Below are 25,923 nucleotides of genomic sequence, written 5' to 3' on the forward strand. Positions count from 1 at the left end.
CCTTCTTCATCTTCATCAGTGCTAACATCATCATAAAAAATATGGACCCCTGCCCTCAATTTTGTTATATCCTTCTCTTTTTTTATTTTTTTATTTTTTTCAGCTTCAATGTACTTAGAAATTTCTTTCTTTACAAGCTCTGGGACCTTACACAAGGCAACATCACCTCTAATGCAGGCAATATGTTTCTTGAATCTATTTACGCTGGCATTAGAAATATGTTCACAAAAATTGCATATGATTTTATTTTTGTCATTTTTATCGACTTAACACAATACTTCCATCTTGGATCACCACTCAAGGTAGACCCCGTAGAAGATATCTCAATTCCAAAAATGGGATTTAGATAAAGATTACAAACTGACATATTTTGCCCAATCTTTGCTCTTCGATGTTTGTGACTTCAATAGAGCTACTAATCACCTCAAAAGTCTTCTAATACCTCCAATAACACCCTAAAAATAATTCCAATGAGAAAAGAAAAGATTAGGAAGCTTCTTCTAACCAAAAACAATACTCTAAGATATTTGAGGGCTTATGGAAGTGTTATTTTAACTTTGGGGACTTGAAAATAACCCCCATAACCTATTTAAATCCTTTGGGGGGTCAAAATTACCCCCTTTGCTCTTTTGGGCATCTTTAAAAATCGAGAAAGGGCCCACATTCCTAAGCACCCGCCCAAAAATGGGCGCTGGGCGCCCGCCCAGAATGGAGCACCCAAGCCTAAGCGTGCAGTCAGATGTGTCCTGGGTGCCGAGCAGACCTTTTTTGAAACCTCGTAGTAGATTGATTCACTCTCTAATTGATTATTTTGGTGAGATTTTAAAAGGACGATTTATGTCTTAATATCCATGTTCATGCTATCGATTTTCTCACCAAATAGTGTGATTTGTACTTCCTTTTTCTCCCACTTTTTCCATAGTTTTTTAACCATTTTGTTAAACCCTCTCATATGTTAAAATGTGTCATAAAAGTGTAGATGATATGATGTTTAAAGGCTTCCCTATTTGATGTTGCTATTGACCTATGTGATTATGCCATCAAAAATCCTCCCATGGTACATAATGAAGACCCAAGGCCGTAAACCGGGCAACATGACTTCCATGATCGGCTTCCCATGATCAAATTTTATGCACACACGCAATACTTGTATTTGGTGGAGATACGAGTTTGAATTTAAGTATATGATGTATTTCCAAGCTTATGTATAATTTGGCAATGTATTTGTATGTTGCTGTATTTTTTATATCATGTGTATGATCAAGTGCTTAATCAATTAGAATATTGTGTCTTAGACTAAGTCAAGGAACCAATTAGAATCTTATTTTGTTTTAAAAGTGTATTTGAGGCCAAGTTTAGTGGCTGGAATTGTATATGATGATATGAAATGCAGTGAAATTTTATGTTCTGTCACTTGGACTTGATATCTATACACCTTCACTTTATCCATGATATGAATGGAATTTGAATATGGAGACCAGCTCATAAGTCGGTAAATACACTTCCATGGAAAGGCGTTTCTTATTAAAGAAGTTTTAGGAGAGCCAGGTAAAACCATATCTTTGATTTCCCATAGGAGCTCTAAAGTTGTCTTACACAAAGAGAACTCCATGTCAAGCTGTCAGCCAAGCATTAAACACCACACGCATTCTTTCCTCCTTGTATAGGTGGCTCAAATATTCCACTAACCTTCGACAATGCACTTTGCAAGGGAGTACCTTACTATGAAGCCATTTAGCAATATATTGGATCCATAATACATGAAGGCTTTATTTTACACACTACATAAAGGGAACAAGTCTTGTAGGATCACATCTCCAACAGTTGGTAGAAAAACCGTCCTTTTCTTCTTTTCTTGGGTAAATAAAAGCCATCCTTTTCTCACATGTAGTACATATTGCTATTTTTATATCTAGTAAAAGAAATGCAAAACTTGAAACCCGCAAAGCCCAAGTACAACTCAAATCTGTATGGGCACAGTGTTTATTATAGTGTCTCGAACAAATCTCAAATCACATACAAGGGCACATATGTGATTTTCGGTAAGGTTTCCCCTATGATGTGGACCCTCAAGTCTCAGTCACGCTTCGCGCCTTCAAGAGACTGGCAAACTATTGTTTCTTGACTGGTCCTAAGGGCACGTTTGTTTGGAAGAAACAATTTCTTCTTATCACCGTAGCAATCCCATGTTTAACGAACAAGAACTTCTACAGTGTCCACAAGCTTTGAGGATCTTTTTTTCCCCATTTCTTCTGTTTTAAGTTATGAAAAAAGGAACAAATAAATTCCACCCCCTGGGCAGGAACTTGGTTTTAGGGCATTTGGGAACTTATTTGCCCGATGCTTTTTTCTCTCCCATCTCAGAGCTCCTAACCCTAGCTACTCTCACCCCTGCCTCCAAGCTCAAAAGCCCTAGCAACGCGCCTCCTCCCATCTCAGAGCCCTCAACCCTATCTCCTTTCACCCCTGCCTCCAAGCTCAAAAGCCCTAGCAATGTCGTCAGGTCAAAAGGCAATGTGTACATACCTCAATCCTGACTGCATTACCCATCAACATTTCCATGGATACGACAGGGAATCATATGGGCCAAGCACCAATGCAGTACTTAATCACTATAACTATAACATATGCAAAATCTTTACTTTCATTATAGTTCTAGTTGTTATTGGCTTTCCTTTTTAAGAGTTAAAATGAGAACACAAAAGAGAACATTGGGACCGTTTCAATGATGCAATGTCACTATTACAGACCATTGTTGAATGAGATGTTGTTTTACTGGTTGGGATATGGATGCATGTGTGGTGAATGTATCTTTCTATGTTGTGTTCAAGCTATTACAGTTTATTGACATGCTTTTCAATGGGATGCTTTCTTCAAATGTCATTTTCAATATTTCAAATTATGCGATATGTCCTGTGAAGGCAAACGCAATTACTATGGTGAGGAACATATATGGACTTTTTTCTACTTTTTGTGTAATACAAACTTTTTGATTAATGCTTTTAATGAAAGTTAAGAGTACGTGTCAGCATTTGGTGAACACTACTTTGACACAGAGTTATGGCAGCGGCAAGTACGAATTTAAGACAAATTGCCGAATGGAACCCTATAGAGGAGGCCCAATTTATTGATCTCTTGTTGAAAGAGGTCAAGCAAGGGGGTGGCCTCAAGAAAGGTGCCTGGAACCGGATGACACAGTTCACGGAAAGCTAATATGAGAACTCATTTAACTTGGAACGGCTGAAGAATAAGTACAAACGCCTTAGGTTAGAGTACATGGAAGTAAAACAACTTATGGGACAATCAGGATTTGGGTTTTATCATGCTAGAAATATGGTGACTATCAAACCACCCTATGGGCTCAGTATATAACAGTGAGTTGAAAACGCCTCTGTTGTTATTTCTATGTGGTTGTGCAGGTTTTAGTGCAATGTTCAAACAAATTCAATACATACATGTGTTGAATTTACAGAAGTTTAGTTTTGCGAAGAAATACCATGGCAAGTCTATGCCTGTATTCAACAAATTACAGCAGATATTTGGCACTGAGGTGGTGGATGGATCGGTTGAATAAGGGGGAGGTGACTGTTGCTGCTCAGGCTAGGAAGAACATGGAGCGATGCACATGGATCGTTGAAGCCATGTGGAAAGGGGAAGAAATAGATGTTGATGTCTTCCTAAAGGCATCTCGTAAGTTTGGTTGTTTGCTGTTTGGATGGTTGGACAAGCTTTAATTTCGGTGTCTACTATGCTTGGTTGTTTACTTTAATTTGTTTGTTTTCCTTTGGGATGATCCTCATATGAATCTCTCACGATACGATGGAACCCCAACACTTTGAAAACCTTAGTATTTGAGAATTCTATTTCGTTGATCATAACCACGGATCAAAGGGCATGTATTTCATCAATGATCAAACGCTCCCTTAGCTGTTTTTTTGCAATCAATGGGCAAGATATCCTTTCATTAAATGGTTGCTGAATAGATTATTTTCCCTTTTGTTTACTACTCCAAAAAAAAATTAATGATGCCTCAAAGGAAAGTGGACGGAACCCAGATAGCATTAGATCTCAATGAATGATATACATGATAAAACTATGCTACACAACAAATGTAGTGTCAAGTTGATAATAATAATATATCAACTTTGGGATGCAATTAGAGATTATGAATGTTATAATAATTTCCTTCATACATCACAAATCTTCCCCATATCACTAAAAAATGAACAAATGGTTCAAACTGGGTTGACATGTCTCCAGTTCAAAAGTTCTAGTGTGAATCAAACAGGTGTACCCAGAACTTCTTCAACATTTCAGCATGTAATTAAACACAGGAACCTAGAACTTCCTCAACATTCCAGCAAGTTATCAAACACAGTAACCAGAACTTATTTTAACGTTCCAGAACAAATAAGTCCCCTTCCCAGCAAATAAGAACTTATTTTTTCCAGGGAACATGTATCTTCCAGCAAACAAACGCGCCATAAAGGATTTTCATTTTTCTAATTCAAGGCCTATAACCAAGACACATTTGAGGACAATTATTATGGTTTGGCTAAGCTTATGCCACAACGATTTTGTCATTTTGATAATACATAAAGCTTTTAGAGGGTCGTAGATTACATAAAATGGATAATTGAATTGTAGGTATCATCTTCTCCATTGATAAGAATACATGATACATGCATCATTTGAAACTTCTAAAGTAGTTGGACACATCATATTTGATGCTAAAAAATACACAAGAGAAGGACAAGATTCAAAAGTATGTGAGATGTAAGAGTTTTAGTTGTAATGATCGCCCAAAGATGTCTAAAGTTTGGATGTTCTTGCCATTACATAAATATGTGAGATGTCTTAAGTATGTGAGATGTAAGGGTTTAGCTGTTATGATCGCCCAAAGATGTCTTAAGTTTGGATGTTCTTGCCATTACATAAATATTGACCAACATAAAATTGCAAGTATGCCATTGACAATGCTTACAAGTTACATATGATGTGGATAAAAACCAAAACAAATATGAACATAATTTTACAAGTATGTCACTGCTTATCAAAGCCATATAATCGCCCCATCAAGTTGAGAATCAGCAACAATCATGGACAATTTGCCTTTAGAAGCATATATCTCTTCTTGGTCAGAAAAAATGTTTTGGCACACGATCATTGGTTCCAACAAACTTTGCAACTATTTCTTTGTCTTCAATTCTCTCACTCACAAAATCTTGATCTATTTCACTGTGATTGGTCATTGCATGAAGCACTAGATTCGTGGAAATAACCATGGCACTTTGATTATCACAATATAAAATGCCATTGCACAATTTTGATACCAAGAACAGTAGCAAGACTTCAGAAGTGAATGCTGCTATTGCTCGGTACTCCGCTTTTGTACCATACCACTTCACTATTCTTTGACTTTTGCTACACCAAGTACCAAATTGATGCTTATGAACAGACAATAACTTGTAGCAAATCTTGTTGTGCTGGAATCTCCAGCCCAGTCTACATTTGGAAGTCCCCTTAAAGAATTCAAAATCCTTAAGATTATATTTTAAGCAAAGCAGTAGGTTATTTGTAATGCCCTTTATGTAACTTAATATCCTATTTGCCACCTCTAAGTGATCACTTCTTGGACTATGCAGATACCGACATATCTAATTAACTGAAAGAAGTGGCAATGTAGAATTCCAAGCTGTAAATTCAGATATTTATTTCTTTTATTTTATTAATTACTGAAAATTATACTTACAAGTGTCATAAATATAATAAAATAGACCTAGTACAATCTAGGATCTTAATACCTTACTGCCACAAATAAAACTTTTATTCAAACTGAATAAAACTTAACTTTAGGAACTGAATAAACAAGAACAGCAATAAATAAAATTAAATAACTAAGGGAAGACTTACTGAATTTTGCCTAGGGTAAGGGCTTGGCACACTCCATACTCGATCACCTAACCAATGGCATACTCGACCCTAGAACCTGATGAATCGACCAATCTGAAACTAAGAAGAGGACTCCCTTTCTGAAACTAATGGGGCAAGAAAGCTAGGATCACAATTAGGGTTTCACAAAAAGCCCTCTGTTAACCTTGGGCCATGCCACAATTGGCATCTCTCCTAAAACTAAAGCTAGGGCTGGATGTGCCTCCTCTTTTTCTCTCTTCTTTATGTTGGGTGTGCTACCTTGGGAGGCTGGTGTGCCCCTTTTAATAGAGAGAGAGAGAGAGAGAGAGAGAGGCGTGGGGAGAAGAGAGAGAAGGGAGAGGTTCAATGTGATGAATGACGGGGAGATCCTCCCTATATATAGGCCTCTAGGGCTTAGGCAGTCCCAATCAGATTAGGAGTTCAATATTATTTAGGATTATTAGGTGAGCGAGAAGATTTAATCTGAGCCATTCATATATAAGATCAGCCATCATGATCTAGGGTTAATCTTTAGGAATCTAATTTCCTAACATTTGACCCATATCCACTTAGAATTTATCTAGAACTTTGACCAGTCAATCATAATCTTCTAGAATTACACAAAAAGATTTTCTTAAAGAATATTTTCATCAGTAAGAAAATTTCGAAGACACATAATAAGATATTTTTATCTTAAATAAAATAACATGTGCGAAATAAAATGGGGCATCCCATAAAGAGGGACAGGTGGCCCTAGTGGGTTGCACGTGACACCCCCCATGTGGGGCCCCACACATGAGGAGTTGGGTCCTTAGTCCCTCCACGTGGGTGTCACACAATTTAATAGATAATGATTATACCATTATGCCCTTGTAATTTTAAAATTCCAGAAGAACCCTTTAAGGGCATTTTTAAGCAAATAAAATATTTTAAAATTCTGAAAATATCTAAAATTCACAGTAACGCATTTTTAAGTGAAAACAATAATTTTGGAGTTCCACAAAAATCTAAAACATACAGAAATACAACTTAGAAGTGAATAGGTATCCTATAGGTCAAATAATAATTGAATATCAGAGGACTCCACCTATGCAAGGATCCATGACCCACTATTGTCTTCTATGCACATGTACATGCGTTCTTCTATATAGGGTTGCTTTCCAAAATGCGGTTGTCATATGTATATAATGCAAAAGTTTTATCAAGGACTTGGCCCTTCCTCTCACAGGCCCTTCCTCGGCACTAAGTAGACCACACAGCTCTAGTGGCCTATAAACAACATCCCTAGGTATCTCTCCTACCTCAGCAAGGGATGGTCCACGATAAACCCTCAACGGTGGTGCCACATGTCCAAGAATAAGGGTTATGGACATGAACCCGGGCCATAAATCACTCAACCTAGGTCAGTCAGACACAGTGTACTCCCACTGAAGTGCCACCTTCTTGATATGATGCAACAGACTCATAATCCACAATGTATAATCAAAGGCTCATGATATTAGCCTATCAAAGTCAAACCAATGAATGACCTTGAATCAGTATAGGTTGATTTCTAGTGCACCCCCTAGATAACATGTGCACACATGGTGCAGGGGTTCCTCTCTTGGCATATGTGCCTACGTCTTACCAGTGGATCCCCGGAGAAGCAGCTTCCCATGAATTGCGATTGTTTATCCACATGCTACAAGACGGTTCTAACGATTTTATTTTATTTTTGTTAGTATTAATATAATATTATAATATTAATAAATGTTTTTTTGAAAGTTTATAATATTAATAAATGTCATAATAAAAGATACAATATTTTAATATGCACATAATACAACATTAATATAATAAAATATTATGATATTATATTAATCTAATGTTTAAATTTTATTTTATTAGTTTTAACATAATATTATAATATTAATAAATATTATAATAAAATATACAATATTTTAATATTCGCATAATATGATATCAATATATTATGCCAATAACATAATATTAAATAAAATATAATGATCTTATATGTTATGATTACAATATAATATTATTATATTAATACTAATGTTAATAATGTTGATATTTTATAACAAAATACTTGGAATAATAATTATAATAATAATTGTACTAAAAATAATAATAAATAATAATAATAAGGAGAATGAAAAGGAGGAGGATGCACGTGTCCCAATACAAACGCTAGCTTTCCAAAAACCTTGCATTTGCTCATTCCAAGTTTTTTCGGAATGAGCAAATGTTGGATATGAGTGGTTTTGAGGATGTCGATATCCAGGATATGATCTCAAAAACTACACCCAAACAACCTTAGGCCATTAAAACCTAGATACACAAAACCTGGATTTGCATATCTTAGTGTCCCAAACGACCCATAAGTGTCGGGGATTTTTCCAATGCCCTCTATTGGCCATAAGCTTCCCGTGCAAGGCTATCTCATCATCGAGCTCATATCACACAATTACATAAACACATAAATCATTTCGCCCTGGCCCATCACACAATCATGAGGCACAAATATAATAACAGAACCTGACTAAGAGGTACCCCTCAACCCTCTCGATACCTCCCATGCATATAAATCCTCTTCATAACTCACTTGGGTTCCATGACTCTCAGTCCCAATACACCATGATCCTAGAGTCATGTCGCTCTATTACTCCCAAAGAAAGTCAAGAGCTATCCAAAATGTCAAAATTTAAGGCCCTAAAATGACATAATTCCAACAAGAAGCACCTATTAGACTCTTTTTCTGAAATTAATGGAGCAAAAGAGCTAGGGTCACAATTACGATTTCACAAAGAACCCATTTTTTAACCTTGGAGCATGCCACAATTAGCACCTCCCCTAAAAGTAACGTTAGGGCTGGGAATGCCCCCTCTTTTTCTCTCTTCTTCATGCTGGGCATACCACCCTAGGCACTTAGGCAGGGAAGCATGCCCCTTTTAAGAGTGAAAGAGAGAGAGAGGACTACAAAAAGAGAGAGATGAGAGAGAGGTTAGAGAGGGGCATCTGGCCATGGAGAAGAGAGAGAGAAGGGAGAGGTTCAGTGTTGAATAAGGGCGAGATGCCCCTCTATTTATAGGCCTGTAAAGCTTAGGGAGTGAGTCTCAATCAAATTGAGTTCAACATTATCTAGGATTATTAGGTGATCAGTGAGGTGAGAGAAAATTTAATCTGAGTCATTCATCTCTAAGATCAGCCATCATGATCAAGAGTGAATCTTTAGGAACCTTATCCGTTGAGATTTGACCCATATCCACTTCTAATCTATCTAAAATTTTGACAAATTAAACATAATATTCTAGAATTATCTAGAATTCCTTTACTCTCACCAAAGGATAATAAGGAAATTCAAATTAATTCAAATTGGTCAAAGATAAACTACATACAACAAAATTTTTGGAAGGAAACTATAATGTTTCTAAATTTTAAAAAAGAAATTAAATATTTAAACCGCAATTGTATTTTACAAATTCTAAATGTGGTTATTAAGAAGAAAATTAGTTTTCATAAAACATTCAACTTTGGGACAAATTCTAACACACTACCAACCCCTCCTAATCAAAAACACTAATGCATTCCGACTTCATCCAGCAATGAATTTACCAATTTCTAAGAACTCAAATCATTGAGTGATGCAATATTGCAAGGAAAAAACAGAAAGATACCTAAGATCATGACATGAGCTTACAGGGATGATTTCCAGGTTATTTTCAAGTGCCAAATAAACATTAGCCAGTGTCTGAGCTTCCACACCCTGCAGCAAAAGAAATGTACATTAACAAAGTTCTAAGCATTGAGGACAATAACAGATCCCTGAAAATGCTTATCAGATTTCCACTGAAGTCCAAGATCTTCATGCAAATCCATTGAACAAACAGAAATTCAAATAACAAGTTACCTGTGAAGCATCTACAACAAGAAGAGCACCCTCACACGCAGCAAGAGAACGGGAAACCTAGTCACAAAATGGCCAAAGGGGATTAGCATTGGGAAAGCATTGAATAAGACAATTTACCTTTGGTACAAACACATCAAAATGACTAATAATTCTCCAATGCAATGTTTCAAAAAACACTAGGCAGCCCCTAGGGGGTCGGCCTGAACGCCCAGGCCCTAGGCCAGCGCCTAAAACGTTAGGCACCTTTAGGTGAAAAATATTTAGAAATATGCATATAATGCTGTCCAAATGCATATATGTGCAGAGATTTATGTTAATTTTGCATTTTTTTGCATTAATATGTATTCCGACTAATTCTTTCCATGCAAATACATATGCATGAATGTTGAAACACATTCAAAACTTCAAATCATTGTCAATTTAGTGAAAAATCATACATAAGTTAGTCTCCAACTCTCCAACCCATACTCCATACTGACACACGATCATGATACACAATTACACTCACATAGACATAGTCACATGGACTCCAAGTCTCCAATAAAAGTATAAAACCAATAATCCAAATGTCCAATACAAGAGGATGTAATATCAAAGACAAAATGAAATACAAAAGACGAGAGAGGAGATATTCGTCTCTTCAATAGTTATTAGTCAAAATCTTCATAATTACTTACATCTCCTTTTGAATCGAGGCCATCATCATCAAAATCATCACCCGCTTCAACATATTGCTCATTTTCCTCAGTTTCATCTGAATCTACTTCCTCCTCTATCTCCCTCACCCTTGTGAAATACCAGTAACACTTGTTGCTTGAGTGGCCCTCCTAGGATTACTAGCTAAACCGGTAGCCTCCTCAACCACATCCTAGGTCAAACACTCCCAAGGAAAGACTTCTTTAATACTGAGGTCTTCATCCAACCACTAAGTAGCATTCTCCTTATCCTTCGAAACAATGGGATCCTCTTTTGCTTATTAAACTTCTCCTTAAGCCTCTGATTCTATCTAACAAATACCAAATCATTGAGCTTACTTTACTCAAGCCTATTTATTCTCTTTGTATGCACCTATAAAAAAAAATGCATGATTACTACTACATATTAAGTCATCTAAATCGGTACTAATGTACTTTGTCTTTATCTTCCAAAATAGAAAAAACTTGTAGCAAGAAAAGAACAAAAAATACCATCTCAAACAAACTCCATTGCTGCTCACAACCATAAAGTAAGTGGTCAAACTCAAGACCCTAATACCCATCTTCAAGAGGTCTAGAGCACTACTCCCATGCTAGCTCCACCATTGGGCTGCAATTTGGGAGCAATCTTTATAATTAATTTAACATCGTCGTAATAGAGAATTTAAAATACAACATTCGTTATAAGGAACTTGAAAGAAAATTCCAAATGAAATATATTACCTAGATCTGATTTGGTCCTTGGTCTCACTGTCATTTCTTTCCCGAATGACTTCAAAGTACACTTGTACAAAATGAGTTCCTCAGCAGACATTTTATCTTGGATTTCTAGCTCAAGAACTAGACTCTAAAGGCACTCACTAAATCCATCCATAATTCTATCTTTCCTCTCTCTCTTTTTTTTTTTTTTTTTGAAAATTTGATTTTATCTTGCCTCTCAATATCTAGGTCAGCATAAAAAACTTCAAGCTTAAATAGTACCCAAGTCCATGCAATAGTCTATGAAGTTGCCTATCCCACTGACACTCTACAATTTTCCAAATCGGGCCATATTTGGCCTCATCATTGCCCAACTTCTATGTATCTCCTTCTTAGTTCCTTCCAGTGCATCATCTATAAATCCCATAGAGGGCTTGTTAGCATCAACCAAGCGCAAAACCTTGACTAAGGGTACAAATTCTGCTAGCGAGTGCTTTACCCCATGCCACAAAAACTTAGAAAAAATAATAACACGGGCCCTCTTTCCTTTAGTATCTCCAAACCACCTACATGTGCTCCAATCCTCTTAAGTGAACGTAGATTTCAATGGGATCCTCCTACTATACATGCTCTTAAGACAAGTAAGCAGTAGCAAATCTGATGACACTGAGCATCACTAGCTCCTTTTCTGAGAACTTACCAATCATGCTGAGGATAATGGTGTGGTTGTATACAAAGATTGTGACCTCCTTAGCCTTAGAAAGTGTCCCTTTAATACTAGACAAGTTGCCAATAGCCTCAAGCATAAGGTATATGTAATGTGCAGCGCAAGGTGTCCAGAATATGCAAGGACTATTTCTGGCAAAGCACATTAGCTGCATCTAAATCAGAAGCGGCATTATCCACGACCACTTGAATTACAAGCTCCTCCCTCCTCAATGCCCTTAACAATAAGAAAGAATATATAATGGGCATCATGAACTTTTTTAAAAGCATCAATGGATCTCAAAAGCATTGTACCCAAGGGACAATTCACCAATGGGTTCATGATACTCCTTCTCCAATTACTCCATGAATCAGTCATTATGGAAACCCCAAATTGAGCCCACCCATCCTTATGGGACTTGAGGTACTCCTTAGTATGTTGTCTTTCTTCAGCAGTGGCTCTAAAAGTTCAAAAGGGATTGCACCTTCCAACCATGGCCCAAATTGGTCAATTGTTTCCAACATTGTATGGAAGCTGCTTAAGTGAGCAATATTAGAAAAAATGCCCTCATAATAAAACAACCTAGAAATATGCTAAATCAACTGGCCTCTATCCTACTTCTTATATCTATTTCTTGGCATCACTTAGTTCTTCCCCTTGCCTTTCCCTTTCTCAACAGAAATCTCTATGTTAGGGGTAAAAAAAATATCAATGGGCCCTCTCCTATGAGGTCTCTTAGACCTAAAACCCCTCTTAGAACTCTAGGAGGCTGCCACATGGCCCACCTCCTCTTCCCCTCCATCATCTCCATCAGTGTCATCATCACCAAAACGTTAACCCCAGCCCTCAATTATGTTATATCCTTCTCCTTTGTTTATCTTTTACTTTTTGCAACTTCTATGTAGCCAATAAACTCTTTCTTTACAAAATCGGGAACTTTTTACATGAGGCAATATCCCGTCTAATAGCAGAAAGATGCTTCTTGAACCTAATTATCTTGACATTTGACAGATGTCCACAAAAATTGCACATTATTTTGTTTTGACATTTTTATCCGAGTTAACAAATACTTCCATCCCAGATCCCCACCCATATTAGACCCTGGGGAAGACATCTCAAATCCAAGAAAGGAATAGCAACTATAGGTTGTAAACTAACATTTTTGCTCGATCTATGTTCTTTGATGTTTTTGATATCATTCGAGCTAGAACTCACCGCAAACCTCTTCTAATACCTTCACTAGCCCCTAAATAAATTCCAATAATAATGAATAAATCTTTTGGATGCTTTTCAATTTGATTTTTTTCCCTGCACTTCAGAGGGGGTAGAATACCCCCCAATACTCTTTTTAAGTCTAATTTGTGGGTCAAAATGGCCCAAAATGCCCTCAAGGGCCTCTTTTATTACACAAAAAAGGACCTAGGCCATGGGTGCTAGCCCAAGGACTGGGTGTTGGGCGCCAGCCTGAGCCACCTAGGCAGGCACCCAAGTATTGGTGCCAAGCGAGGGCCACCTAAGCCCACACGTGCAGACTAGGGCCCTTTGGGAGCCTAAGCGTTGGGCGGACCTTTTCTTAAACAATGCTCCAATGTGAAATCAAGCAACTCGAGGTGTACCACTGACTGGAGTAGCAGTCCAAGAGAATTTCCCACTGGAGCTTATGTAGAGAAATAAGCCGTCCAATTTTATATTTCATGGTTTGGCATGTTTGTGCATGAAACGTCATGATCTCATATGTACAATATGTGTCTATTTCTATAGATATTTGTGTGTGTGTGTGAGAGGACTTGTGTGCCATGGAGGAGTTCGGCAAAGGCCAAAAATATGTGTTAAGGGTATTTAATGGACCCAAACTTTTGCACACCACTTATTCTCATACCAACAAACAAACAATAAAAATAAAAAATAAAAATAAAAAAATAAAAGAAGATGAACACACCATAAAAATGTTTTGTTTTTAACAGCCCAATCCCAACAGTGAGCACAAGCCATCTATTTGATGGATGGTCAAACCAGACCCTTAGGAACAAAAAAACATTTTCTTTTCTAATTTGTTCATCTAGCGCTTCGAATAAGTTTCACAAAAAATAAGGTTAAAAAGGTTCCTCTTCTTATGTTTTGGCCAAGGTGCATGGTAGGTGAACGAAAATTGGATTGACCAAACCTTTTCACAATGTGTTTGTGTGTGTACAGGAGTGAGTGATAGAATGCTCCTCCCAAAAGACCAAATTTGGTGATCCCTACCTATTGCCTCTTAACCCAATTTTGAGGTTTGGAGGGACCCAAGAAATCTCCAAACCCCCTTCAAAGTTTTTGATTTGGCAATCCAAAAAACATCAATCCCCCAAATCTACCACCCATTGATATAGGTGGTAGGGGATCTAATTTTAGGGTGGCCAAGGATTTGGAGCATTTTTTGAAGCTCCCAATTGATTCCCTTTCAGAAAGTGTTTTTGGAGTGCGAGAATGATTTGAAAGTCTTTTAGATCCCTCCGCACCTCAAAACTGGTATTTGATGTAGGGGAAGCGCCAAGTTTGGTGTTCTAGAAGACATTATTAGGATTACAGACACAAAGGAAAAAACTGTAAATGTTCCTATCGGAACATTAAAAGATTACGTTCCTCACCCCAAAACCAATTTTGAGGGGGCAAAGGGACTTTTAAGTGTTGTAAAACAGACTCCACCATTTCAAAACAACATTCAACAAATAAAATATTCGAGCTCAAAAATGCTACAAATCTATTGACACACCAAATTCAGATCTAGGTCATGCATTTGAGGAATTCTAATCCAAGGGATTTGAAGCTCCCAACCAAATCTTATTCGGACGAGCCAGTGCACAATAATGTCCTCAATAAAGAATTGATTTTGAGATCCGATAGACTCCAAAGTCCAAATTGGGAGGAAGATTATCTTTCAATGTTCCTAAAGCAATATCAAAAGTGAACCTGCCATCCATATATATATATATATATATATATATAAGTGAGTTTTGTATAAGGTTGACGCCTAAAACAATCAAAGCAAGGTGCACCACCAAATGATGCCCAAAGTTGTTGTTTTATTGCCAAAAACCTTGGTGATGATTTGAAAAACCATTTTCATCTCTAATTATGAGATTTAAAGCTTCAAAAATAATGTAGATCTAGCAAATCTACAAACACTTAAAAATCTTGAAAATCGATAGTTCACATAATACATTACAAGAAGCACCATTTCTAGGACTTGAAGTTATTTTTTTCCACACCCATATATCGCAAAGTCGAGATGACAATTGGAGGGTTTTTTGACGACAACAACCTTTCCGATGAGTTTTTAATATACTCCACATGACAAAGATCAACTTATGCAGATGGCCCACATTCACCTATAAGGGTTTCATCAATTTTATTTTTTTTAATTAACTTTCTTTTTTTTCTTGCACCTATGTTCAGCATACATCTCCCTAGAATTTCACCTCAAAAGGATTCATAAAAGAAAATTAAAAAAAGAGAAAATTGCCAAAAAAGTTGATCATCGGATGTGCCTAGATTGAATCCAAGCCATTCAGCCTAGGCTAATCAATAGGCTGGCTGGCTCATTTTACGATCCTTTACCTCTCTCTCTCTCTCTCTCTCTCTCTCTCTCTCTATATATATATATATATATATATATATATATATATATATATATATATATATATATATATGAGAGTCTCTCTCTCTATATATATATATATATATATATATATATATATATATATATATATATGAGAGAGAGAGAGAGATCTGGTTTGCCCAGTGGCAACCACTGCATTGACCAGCCTAGTTCAAAACCATAGCCAGGGAGCCCCTCTAGACCCCAAATTTCAGGGAAAAGTACTACTCTTTCAAGCACCCCAAGCCGAAAAGAACATTTCTAAGATGTAGGCTAGAAGTCCCTAAAAAAAATGTCCCAATAGTGAACACATACGGTCCATTATTTGGAAGTTATATCTAGGTCTTAAGAACTCAAATTCGATCTTTTTCTAATTGTTCATTTGGTGATGATAAAGCAATCTACAAAAATTGGGACCAAACAAATCCCCCTAAGGCCTCAATCCAACACCATCTTAGAACACCTGAAATGGATGGCCCACACTGCATTTTCTCAAAAAAAAAAAAAAAACAAAAATCTAGGGTATTTTCCAAGATTTTCACTCACTATCTTATTCGTTAGATCCAAAAGAGTTTGAGAAAGAGTTCGGCCTGAACAAATGTCTAAGGCCCTCAAAAAGATAAATGGCGGACACCATATCAATCTGCACTTCCCAAAACTTCTTCCTTTATGTGTGGGTGTTTATCGTTGTCTTAGACATATAATACAAGACGACGGATATTTGTATGCGTCTGATTCAAATTCAAAGAAATTAACAAACCTTCTTATACTTTGTCCAGGGCGACTCACCCATTACAAGTCTATACAACATATGCATGACTATATATCATCATCATCATCATCATTATCATCGGCAACATGAATCATGGTATGCCATTCTGTTCTATTACAGGCCATACCCTCAGCGAGGTCATAAGTCCCCATATCTTTTTGAACTTCTTTCAACAACATCCTTTAGGGCCCACCCCTTGCCCTTTTAAGTCCTTCCACTTGAACTAACTCGTACCACTTAACAGGGGTCGTACTGGGTTGGCACCACACATGGCCAGCCCACCTAAGTTTACTCTCTCTCATCTTATCGCCTATTGGTGCCACACTTAAATTCTCCCGAAAGGATTCATTTCAAACTCTATCCCTTCTAGTCTAGTCACTCATCCATCTCAACATCCTCATCTCCACTACACTCATTCTATGAGTACATTGTTTTTTGTCTACCCAACATTCAGCCCCATATAACAGAACTGGTCTCACAATTGTCCTATAGGACTTGCCCTTCAGCTTCATTGGTAAGCTACGATCACATAAAATTCTAGTTGCACGTCTCCACTTCGTCCACCCAGCTCTAATTCTGTGTGCAACATCTTCCTCAATCTCTCCATTTTCCTGGATTATTGACCCAAGATATCGAAAGTGCGATCTTTTTTGTACTTCCTGATCGTCAATCTTAACTACTTCCTCGTCTAAATTCTTATTATTACTAACATGCATTCCATATACTCTATCTTAAGCCGGCTAATTTTAAAACCTTTGGATTCTAGAGCATCCAACCAAAGTTCTAGCTTTGTGTTGACGTCGTTTCGGGTATCATCGATCAAAACTATGTCATCTGCAAACAACATGCACCATGGCACCTCATCCTGTAGGTGCCTAGTTAAGGAATCCATAACTAAGACAAAGAGGTACGGGCTCAATGTTGACCCTTGATGCAGACCTACTGTCACTGAAAACTCACTCGTCTCTCCACTAATTGTTCGTACACTAGTTAGTGCTTCATCGTACATATCTCTCACCAAGTCGATGTAATGTCTAGAAAGTCCATTGTGTATATATAAATATATATATATATATATATATATATATATATATATATGTATGACTAATTTATGACATTTTAATAACAATGAATAAAAATAAAACATGTGGGCAGTGTTTCAAAAAGCAGACCACTCAACGCCTGGGCGGCCGCTTAGGCGGTTCAGGGGGCCTGGGCGCATTGCCCAGGCCTAGGCTCCAAAAATAGGCGAAAAACCCTGGGCACCCGCCTAGGCGGCCGCCCAGGGACTGCGCCCCGCCTAAAGGCAGAAAAAAGTTTTGGTAGGGGCATTTTTTGTTATTTTGTTTTATACTAAAGGGTCAAATTTCTTGTTTTTAGGTTTATTTGTAACCTAAAACATATTAAAGACCGTTTTAGAGAGAGAGAAACCCCAAAAAACCAATTTTTTGTGATTTCTTTAGGATTAAAAGGTTTCTCAAAGTTATAAGAAATTGATCAAAACGTCATCCATTGATATTAGATTTAATTTGTAATGTTTTATAAATCTATTGGAGGGTTTTTTAGAAGATTTTGAGTCTTTAGAAGAATCTTTGAGGTAGAAGTTTGGAGATTGAGCAATCAAAATACGTGATTTTTTTTATTGTTCGTATAAGTTGTATTATTTTGAGATGCCTTCTTCGAGATCTAATAGGAGTCGTGATCCCGGTTGGAAAAATAGCTACAACCCAAATCCTAATGATAAAAATTGCATGAGATGCAAGTTTTGTTAGAATGATACAAAAGGGCCATAAACCGGTTCAAAAAACATCTTGCCGGTATCAGGGGAGATGGTGCCCCATATAAAAACGCTCATGATGTTGTTAAAGAGGAAATAAACAATTTTTTTAGTATGGTAAAAATAATAAAAGATGAGAAATTTGCTTCTATAACAGAGATTAGGTCTAGGGTTTGGGTCAGTTATGAAAATGATGTTAGTGATGAGGATGGAGAGGGATGTCAAGAGGTAGAACAATCCATAATCAGGAGAAAGGGAAAGGGAAAGGAAGTTGTAATTGCTTCTACTTGGGAATGAGAAGCCTCTAGTTAGAGGCCATATGGATAAGTTTTTTTCCCCGACCTAACCCTGAGGTTGCAAGAGAGAAAACAAAGAAGCAAACCACCATTGAAAATAAAATGAAGAAGGAAGAGATAGATAGAGCTACTTTTTAAATGGCTACATGGTTTTATGAGGCGAGTATTCCTTTCAATACCGTTCGCCTAAGCAGCTTCTATGTCGGGGTAGAGGCAATTGGCCAATTTGGGCCTGAGATGAAACCCCCAACCCCATATGAGCTTTCAGAGCCTCTTTTGAAAAAGCAATGAGTGTCACGAAGGATGTTATAGAAATTAAGAAGGATACATGGGCTCAGTATAGAGTTTCTATTATGACTGACGCTTGGCGTGATAAGACTTATGAATTGTCCTTAGGGACTGTTTTTTTGAGGTCTATTGATGCATCTGATTATACCTATGATGCCCATTACATATTCCAAGTTATAGATAAGGAAATCAAGGAGGTTGGGGAGCATCTTATTATACAGGTTGCTAATGTTGTTGCTGCTCCTAATGTTGTTGCTGCTAATTTGTTGCGCATAGCTTATCCTAGAATCTTTTGGACACCATGTGCAGCACATTGTACAAACCTCATGCTTGAGGCGCTTGACGGTTTAATCAAGATATAAGGTGCAGTGAAGAAGGCAAAGTCAGTTACAAATTTCATTTATAGCTACTATCTCACCCTCAGCATGATACGTAGATTTACAAAGAAGAAAGAGATTGTGAGGCTTGGGGTCATGAGATTGCGACCTGGTACTTATGCCTAGATAGCATACATTTGAGGAGAGTGCAGTTGAGGCAAGTGTTTACCTCGAATGACTGGAGAGCATGCAAGTGGTGCAAGGATCAGGTTGGGAAGAAGGTGAGAGATATTATCACTTTTAAGGCTTTTTGGAGATGGGTGAAGGGCGCTCTTAAGGTATTTTTTCTTGTCAAAGTCCTTCGCATGGTTGATAGTGACAAGGCTTCTATAGGCTACATATATGAGGCTATGGAGAAATGCAAAAGAGAGATAGTTCAAAATTTTGATGATGATGAAAACCGCTACAAGCCTGTTTGGGAGATTATTCATGGGATAGGCAGCGACATGGACCATTGCATGCAACTGGTTATTATTTGAACCTGGATTTTTTTATGTTGATAAGGATATACACACAAATGACACAATTATGACTGGATTTAATAAGTGTGTAGATGTGTTAGTCCCTGATCCTGATATCCAGGATATTATATGTGTTAATGAGCAGATAAATTACATGTGTTCATTAAAATCTTGTGGGAGTCCAATAACAATGAGGCAAAGGACCAAAATTGATCCCGATAGTAATAATATTCTTAAGTTCATCAAGTTCAACTGTTCAAGTAATCAAGTTTCATTTTTAAAATTCTATTATTTATTTATGATTTTATTTTATATCTTTGTAGCCAATTGGCGGAGCCAACATGGATGTAGTTCTCCAAATTTACAAAAGTTGGTCATTCGGATCTTAAACCTAACCACTTCCTATCCAGTTTTCAGCGCAATTGGAGTACGTTTGAAGGGGTAAGGTCGTGAGGGTAATTTGTATAATTGTATTAATAGTACATGAACCATAGATTTTAATTAGTTTCATTTGATTTTGTTAGATTCATACAAAGAAAAAGAACATGCATGAATCAAAGAGGCTCAATGACCTAGTCTATGTTAAGTATAATCGATTCTTGAAGGACAGGTTTGTTAAGAGAGACTCCATCAGATCAAAAAATATGGGATGATGAGGTCGACATGGGACATGGTCATAGTCATGGATGCTTTAGGGACATCAACCGACCCTCTTAAGACCACTAGATCTCCTACACAGAGGACGAGGGTGGAGGAAGAGGAGGAAGAAGAGGCAAATTCATAAGAAACGAAGGAGAACGACCAATATGTCGAGGAGGGTGACGAATCCAATATGATGCAAATGCAGCTGACCCTACTTTTTCTAATGATGAATAATGATTAAACTTTAAACATTGATTGAAGATTCTTTTGAGTCTTCAAGTATTACTTTGATTTTTGTTTTCTTCCTCTTGGTTGTGTATTGTGGATAGTCGATTTGTAGTTCCACTGGTTTGGTATTTGGTAACTTTGGTTTGGTAATTTGGTTAGTAAATTTTAAGTTTCAATTAGATATGGACCGACTTATGGTTATGTTTAAGGAGTGTGTGTGCTAATGTGCAGTATATTTTGAATTCTGATGTACCCTAAATTACCTAATTCTTATATTTTATATAATATATATATTGTTAGAGACTGTAGAATCCTTTTTGGATTCAACTAGGCCGCCCCGGTTCTGGGCACCCACCTAGGTGCTGGGCAGCCTGGACCCTCCAAGCCACGTAAGACCTGCCTAGTGCTTTTCGAAACACTGCATGTGGGTCAAAATTAAAGACACAACTGCCTTTGATTTCGCTGAATCCAGTATGACTCATCCGTAAAAGCCCATACAATGAATGTGCAACTATATACATTTATATATAAGACTAATTGTAATCTTTTAATAATAAAGTTAATTCAAAATAAAACATGTGGCTCAAACTCAAAGACATGCATGTCCAAATCACTTGACACATGCACCTACATGTGACTAACAAAAGGGAAATGCATATGTTACAATGTAGAAATGTGTCTAACAAAACAGACACGTCTATCTTGTTTGTCCAATATGTCGACTCATGCGTCCACATAGAAGGCACACCTGTTTAAGAGTCCCAGAGAAGGAAAAGTTCCAGATACACATGTCTACATAGATTTCCTATGTCCATATGCGCTTCGAGCATGTCCAGTGCATCGATTATCAAATTCTCCTACATGCACGTACCATGTGGGTCGTAATTACATAACTCCATACACATTATAACAACATGAGTACGTATTGCACAACAGCCCTGAGCATATTATCATATTCTAGAGGAGAGGAAAAACATTGAAGATTGCGTAAAATCCCAAAATATTCAAGGTCAAGCAGAATTTAAGAGAGGTCAAGAAGAGTGTTGAAAAGTTTAAAAGGGACCATCTAAAGATTTCTGTCATCAAATATCCAAATATTACCAATGTGAACTCACAAAACCGAGCAAAGCACATAATAAAACAATAAGAATTACTCTACAGTTCACCAATCAAAAAAAGAAGTAATGTACAGTCTAACATTGGGTTGTACACGTGGCAAAACTACAGATGACAACTCAAAAAAAAATGTTTGGACATGTATTGGAAACTAAAACATCAGATGACAAAACACCTGCTCAGAGACCAAATGAACTCATTGACAATGACCACATGGCATTTTAGTTACCTAATACTACTGGAGCATTAAAAGCTATTCGTACAGAATCAAAACAAAAGTGCAAACTAGAAAAGGAGACCAGTTGATATTTGGTGATTAGAAAAGAAAACACATGCAGGATGAAAAGTCCCCTTCAATTTGCTGTTCGCTTTGTGAGACATTCTAGAACAGGACCTCCCATAGCAACATGTGCTCTCATGCAAGAATGGGCAAGCATCTAGTGGAAATGACTATGAAAAAAGAGTAATTAACAAAACGCTTGTGGAACGCGAGCACAGTGAATCAAATCCTATAACAAATAATTGCTCCTAACATATGGTTGTCCACAGAGTATCATCTGATGAAGATCTTTTTGGAAAGCCATGGCCAAATGCACAAATTATGCATGAAAGTGAGAGGCTTTCTTGGTTTCCAATGGATCAGTCTTACGAAATTCAAATCCTTAAATGATCTTAGTTTTTGTACCTCGTAGGAGAAATCAACATGACCCGGAGTGTCAATGAGATTTAAACAATATGGCTCATTATCCATGACATAACGCATTCGAGCTGCCTATAATAAAGACCAGAAGACATTGAAAGGAACATGTTATTAATCCCCTTGGTTTGATAGAAAAACACATATAAAGGAGCCAAGAGGCAAGAACGTCAAATTAGAAATCAGCATCAAGGATAAAGTAGCAGATATAAACAAGAATCACAGACTAAAGAGACGATCAAGCAAGAATAACTCACAACACTATCATGAACATGAAGTACAAAAAATATTAAAACTACAATAATTCATCAAAAGGAAACCACTAACATTCATTGCTAATACCAGAACTAGCATATCAAGAATGGGCTACATAATATGAGGGAGATTTACTAATGATATTACAGAAGAGTAAGCTTACAAACAAAAAAGAAACAGAAAAGCTCATTGGATGTATCAATTATCAAGATTTATCATATATAAGAATCAATATCTTCAAGGGGAATGATGGTGTGTATTTTAAATACACAGTGTTTGGGTTATGTGAATCTTGGACCGACCATTCTTTTAAATACACGGTGTTTGGTATGTATTTTAAAGATTTTACAACATACTAATCTAGATAACTTGTGAGCAGCTCTTAAGGGATCTATTTTTTTACATTCTTACCCTTTCTCTCTCTCTATGTGGCTGGAAAAATTTTAAGTCGGTTGAAAAGAAAGTTTCAATGCATTCTATATCAAACCAGAGATATAGAAAGGAGGAACAAATAGAATATCTTGGGGATAGGGGAAGAGAGATATGCAAAAGAGAGCAAAGAAAGCAGGGACCTAACGTCTCCGTAGTGCAATAGCTTCTCAATCTCCTTCTAAATCTTCCATCATTTCCTAAAAACCCTTCATTCCACCAACTCATCGAGAAGAACATGGAACTGTGAAACTACCTGCTTAAGCACCATATGGGTCTACTTCTTGAAGGTTCCATGTTTGCACACCAAATGGCTGCCACAGCTACTTATGATGGGTCATTCTCTAAGATTTATCAGGCTCATCCATGACTAGAATGGCATCAATATGCTGAACTATTCTGATACAAAAATAAATACAAATTTAAAAGTTTACGGTGCTAAATCAGCAAAGTATAGACGGGGATATGAGAAATCCTTAACTAGTTCCTTTTTGGATAATGAGTTGGTGTTTTCTCTCTTTAGATTCCCCCTCCTTCCATGGTGATGGTGATCAAATAGATAAGTGCGGTGCCTTTCCAATCATCCTATTCTCTACCTCTATCCGTCAATGGTGATGGATTTCGGCATATTCTGATTGTCTTCATCACTCTTTGGGCAAGAATCTCTCTTTACTCTATCAGGGAATTGCTTTCTCTCTCTAAACAAGTGATGGTCTTCTCTCTCTCGATTGGCCCTCCAGACAGGAGAAAGAGTGAAATGGAAGTTCTGCCATAGACTACTGGGAGATAGAGAATGGTTCGCTACAGAAGGGAGGAGAGACTGAGTTTTAGTAAAGACTAGTGAGAGATAGAATTGGAGGCTAGCAGATAAGAGAGAGATAAGATGGCAGTGTGTAGATAAAGAGACAGACCTCCTAGAGTTAAAAAGGTATTTTTTAAAGGAAAGGGCAGAAAGGTTCCAATACACCATAACATGGTGTATTTCTAATACACATGATCATTCCCCCATCTTTAAAGTAAACAACTTACATGAACCATTATGGAATTGGTAGAATTGATCTGAAAGGTGACCTTCTCCATGATAGACCAACACAAAGACGATTACACTTTTCCAAGAGATTGGTGGGATTGATATACAAGTAGAGTACGGGCCTCTTAATAATGAGATCATAGCAATTGAGGACAATCCAAGGTACCAGTTTCTGCCTTTTTGGGACAAGATGAGACAATAGGAGACAGGATTCTAATGGCACATGGAGATGGAATTCAGATAAGGATCAAAATAGGACTCCAGTTGTTTGACAAAGAGGTAGAGATCAAGAACATCCCTAGCCGTTGTTCTTAAGCAGCAGTCAACAACCTTAAAATAAAGGTTTTAAGCTGAGGTGGTTCATGCCCCCTCGGTTTCCCCAATAAAAAAATGGTTTACGGCAATTAGAAGGATCTTATGAAGGTCTCCATGGACTTTTGAATTTGGGTGATCACAGAAATGAAAGGTACTATTTGTAAGAAATAGGTTATGAAGTACACAGGAAAACCAGTCTGGTAACTTGTTTGTACAGATGCTAAAGAAGTTTATTTCATCTTGTAATCCATACTGTTTTTGGTAATGGATCTGCAATAATCCAGGAGTAACAACAATATGTTCCATAAATCATCATTCATAGAGCAGATATTTTGCAAAAAGGCACAGTGAAATTTATAGATGACCACAAGGTATAAACACTCCAGACACACAAAACTTTAAAGGACCTTAAGGGTGATTTGATTGGTGGAAGATACGACTTTGGAAGTTGTATCTTCCCGCTTCCAAAGTGGCAGCTTCCATGACGGAGCACAGAATCTGCCACTTCCCTTTTACACTATGTTGGAAGTGGCGGCTCCAAAATAACATAGCACTTCCCGTTATCAAATACGGGAAGTGCTACAGTTCCAGGAAGATGTGGTTTCGATAGCCAGGGCATCTCATTACAAATGAGCCTTAAAGGATAGATGAGTCTTCAAAAGCAGGAGCATCCCATTATCAAATGTACCCTTAAGGATATGCAATCTTTAAAGATTCTAAATGAACATTCCAAACCAGCAGATTTTGGCAAAACTTGCATGTCACTCTTACTAATACAAAAGAAGTTTAATATTTGGAGCATCAATGAAATGCTGTGAATCTAAAATTTCGATATTATTTTTTGATGCTTCAAGAAAATCATTGTATGCTGAAAATTTACAGTTCCATCTAACAAACATCTCAGGTACAAGACTTATTGGCATAAAATTATATTACTGGGAGATGCAATACAACTAATAAAATGCCCCAGGTGGTTTTAGAACCCTCCGTTAATTATAATAGGGGACAGACAACCTCAACCTCAATACCTCACGTTACGAGAAAGGGTCCATGTCCTCCAGAAAATCACGGAATTGTATCATAATGAGCAGGACGACATCCTCCAGAAAAATCCCATACAACACAGTAGAGAAATAGAGCCAACACCATAAACAGGGTTGAGTGCATTATATAGATAATTGGTCCGTGAAAATTCAGAAAATAGGTGAGATATTTGCATTTCAGAAAGGTTGAAAGGTAGAAAGAAAACAATAAGAAATCATATAAACTTGATTAAATGCAGAGAAGGTTGAAAAGGTTAGAATACAAAATTATTTTACTTCGCAAAAAACTCGGTAACCTATTAAAGAGCGAAAGATACTACTAAAGGATGGCTGCTATTTACATGCTTGGGCAAGAAACAAGCACATTGGTGAGATACAAGCAAGGAATAAATAATGGCAAAAGCGAACCTGCAGTTTGATAGTGATACCCCTCTCTCTCTCTAAATCCATGTTATCAAGAAACTGTTCTTTCATGTCCCTTTTATCAACTGTGCCAGTCAGTTGCAATAGCTTGTCGGCCAGAGTTGACTTCCCATGGTCGATGTGTGCAATAATGCAAAAGTTTCTGATATTTGATATTGGGACCTGACAATTTCACAAAGGAATTATGTAAGCTCAATACCAACCAAACAGACACATG

General features: G+C 37.2%; 1 protein-coding gene across 18 annotated transcripts in view; it reads right to left on the bottom strand.

The window, feature by feature from the left end:
- LOC18423214 (Small GTP-binding protein) overlaps window positions 1-25,923 on the bottom strand; it is a 95,098-nt gene that overhangs the window by 63,493 nt on the left and 5,682 nt on the right. For 8 of the 18 annotated variants that reach the window (XR_016054182.1, XR_016054181.1, XM_088864936.1 and 5 more), the window contains exons 2-5: window positions 25,692-25,868; window positions 22,200-22,286; window positions 9,821-9,877; window positions 9,611-9,676 (exon numbers count right to left, since the gene is read on the bottom strand). Coding sequence is in view for 9 of the 18 variants with exons in the window: in XM_011628037.3 (XP_011626339.1) it covers window positions 9,611-9,676; window positions 9,821-9,877; window positions 22,200-22,286; window positions 25,692-25,868 (387 nt within the window). In the remaining 9 variants the exon portion in view is untranslated. Of the gene's footprint in view, window positions 1-9,610; window positions 9,677-9,820; window positions 9,878-22,199; window positions 22,287-25,268; window positions 25,869-25,923 lie in introns of all 18 variants that reach the window. The other 10 variants (XR_016054184.1, XR_016054183.1, XM_088864929.1 and 7 more) reach the window with 3 other exon arrangements.

The sequence above is a fragment of the Amborella trichopoda genome, chromosome 4 (genome assembly GCF_054954075.1).
Source record: "Amborella trichopoda isolate Santa Cruz 75 chromosome 4, AtrichopodaSantaCruz75HAP2 v2.0, whole genome shotgun sequence".
NCBI lineage: Eukaryota > Viridiplantae > Streptophyta > Magnoliopsida > Amborellales > Amborellaceae > Amborella > Amborella trichopoda.